This window comes from Eimeria mitis, genomic scaffold, assembly GCF_000499745.2.
Source record: "Eimeria mitis Houghton genomic scaffold, Emh_scaff4755, whole genome shotgun sequence".
In the NCBI taxonomy this organism is placed as follows: Eukaryota; Apicomplexa; class Conoidasida; order Eucoccidiorida; family Eimeriidae; genus Eimeria; species Eimeria mitis.
Window position 1 is genome coordinate 1,524 of NW_013573056.1, and position 2,787 is coordinate 4,310.

General features: G+C 53.3%; 1 protein-coding gene across 1 annotated transcript in view; it reads left to right on the forward strand.

Annotated features, from left to right (window-relative positions):
- The window catches only part of EMH_0077410 (uncharacterized protein), a gene marked incomplete at both ends in the record, with an annotated part of 3,183 nt that extends 1,123 nt beyond the window's left edge, over positions 1-2,060 (forward strand). Inside the window, one exon of the mRNA XM_013499854.1 lies at positions 84-2,060. Within this exon, the coding sequence (XP_013355308.1) occupies positions 84-2,060 (1,977 nt within the window). The remainder of the gene's footprint in view (positions 1-83) is intronic.
- Between the last annotated feature and the right edge of the window lie 727 nt (positions 2,061-2,787).

Here is a 2,787-nt window from a genome sequence, read left to right on the forward strand (position 1 = left end):
CATACATAAACACTTCCCTGTGTATTTGCATGACTTACGTTTGAGCTCTATTCATCACCTTCCCATGGCTGCTTCCGCTGCAGCGAGGAGAAGGCTCGGTGGCCGATCTGCTTGAACAGTCGCTGGAGGGAGCATTGGTATTTGCCTTGTTGTGGGGCACGGGTGGTGCGCTGCCCGCATCTGAGCGGCCTGCCTTTGACGTGGCCTTTCGAAACCTACACAGTGGTCGTTTCGATGTTTTGGAACAAATGGGCCTCCTGACTGGCGGGCACAACTCCAGCACTGAAGACGTGGACCAAACACGGAGGCAGAAGCAAGCCCGACGTTTCAATCATCATCTCCCTCCAACAGGAAGCTGCTTTGACGTATTTTGGGACGTTCAGCAGAAGAAATGGCACCCGTGGGCATCTCTTCCCATGCTTCCAGATGTGCGAAAGGGTACTTCCATGACGGCCGCCGCTTTGCAGCATGTTCTCATAGAAACACCCGAAACAGCTCTGCTCAACTACTTCTTAAACCTTGTTTCGGCTCCTGGAAAAGCTCCCTTCCTCTTAATTGGAGAAGCAGGGGGCGGAAAAAGCAAGTGCATGATCCAAATGCTACAGGGGATGGCCGCGGAGAGCCAACAAAAATTGATTCAGCAACTGAAGAACCAGGAAGCGTCCGCTGCACAGCAGACACGGAAAGGCTTATCAGCTGGATCCGAGAGCTTGCCTGTTACAGCCAATGGCAAGCCAGATGCTTTTGCATTTCTCGCTCTTTCCCTTACTGGCGCAGCAACCCCTAATGCTGTACAGCAGTGGTTAGAAGGCAGATTGGAGAAGTCCCACAGTGCGGGTCTGCGGCCTGTTGGTTTCCGACGTTGTGTCCTTTTGCTCGACGACGTCCACTTGCCTCCAACAGAAGAATCAGGGGCGCAGCCGGTAGGCGAGCTTGTACGGCAGCTTCTGGAATGCGGCGGGTGGAATAAAGGGGGAGCGTGGAAGTTCCAGCCTGTTGAAGGGTTGACTCTAACAGCCACACGCCGCATTCTACAGCAACAGCAGCAGCATAATGAGCGCCTGGCTAGGCACTTTTTCCCACTTACAGGGGCTCCATATTCGACGGAGTCCATACAGACGATTCTGAACCAGTTGCTGTTGATCCGTTTTGACAGCTGCGCGGATCCTGTAGTAGAAGGGTTGAAAAAGGTCTCCGCATTAACTGCAAATCTCTACAGACAGCTTCAGCAGCGGCTGCCTCTTCGGCCTTCTCGATGGATGCAACAGTGGACTCCACGGGACTGCTGGCGGGTTGTGCAAAGACTGGGATTTCTGAATCCTGTTGGCCTTCAATCACAGCACCAGCTGCTTCGGTGCTGGCTCCACGAGGTGCGTAGGGTTTTTGAAGATAGGACAGCCAATACGCCTGACTTGGAGATTCTCTCGGGATCCATCAGTGATCTCTTAAGGGAAACGGCAGGCTTCACTCTAACGGACTTGGATCCGCCCAAGGAAGGGCCCCTGCTCTTCGCATTTCGAGAGCCTGAAGCTGCAGCCACGGCCGGAACAGGACAGACCTCAACAGCTGCAGAAGATTGTATATTGGGGTCGCGAGTATACGACCGCGTGACACCTGTAGAAGCACACCAGATGTGCGCAGCTGCTCTTGAGCAATATACTCTGTTGCATCCCAACAAGCCGCTGTCTTTGGTTCTCTTCCCTCAAGCTGTTGAACATGCACTGAGATGCATGAACACATTCCTTCAACCACAAGGCCACATGCTGCTTCTGGGTGTTGGCGGGTCTGGACGCCGGTCGTGCGCTCGCCTTGCAGCATTCCTAGCAGGTTTTGCAGTAGTAGAGCCTCACGGACTGTCTTATCCTGTAGCTGTCAGTGAGTGGCAAGAAGACATTAAGAGCACAATTTTGGCTGCCGGGGTACTAAAAAAGCCGCAGCTTCTGCTGGTTCCGGCTGAGCACCTTACGCATGACGATATCGCAGCACACGTTTGCACCATGCTTCAATTAAGGGAACTACCGGATGTATTCACCCCTGATGAGAAGGTCAGCAACCGTTGAAGTTCCTTCAGGCCCTGTCTTCTCAGTGCACTACCTTGACGTGTAGTTGAAGCATATGAAGGGGCATGCAGGCTGCCCTTGCACTGTTTTGAGCAGTGCCATGTTTCCAAGTGAACATGTCTACAACGGCTTCGCAAANCAGGCTGCCCTTGCACTGTTTTGAGCAGTGCCATGTTTCCAAGTGAACATGTCTACAACGGCTTCGCAAACGCTGGATTCGTATATTCGCATGCCACTTCCTCTTATGACTCCGGCTTTCAGGCAGAAGCTCTAAGCGCCATGAGAGTTAAAGCTCCTCCTGCCTCAGGACCAAGCAGCAACGGAGCAGTGCCTGCGCAAAGCGGCGCTGATGGGCCCCTTTCTGGAAACCCCACCGTGGAGCTCCTAGTAGCAGAGTGCCGCCAGCGACTCCGCATTTGCGTCTACTGCAGTCCTAGCGACCCGCAGACGCAAGTGCTCTTTAGAAGATTCCCAGCCCTCACCAGCTGCTGCATGGTTAACTACTTCTGGAGTTGGTCATCGCAGGCCCTGTACTCGGTTGCACAGCAGAAGCTGCTATTGGTTGCCGCTGCTCTGCAACAGCATGACAGTACATTACCAAGCATCCAACAGAAAGAAGCACATGGAACTGAAGAATCGCTGTCAAACCCTTCTGCGGACCCTAGCGAAAAAATCAAACACCTTTGCGGGGCATGTTCGGATATTTTCCAGTCAACAAGAGACATCG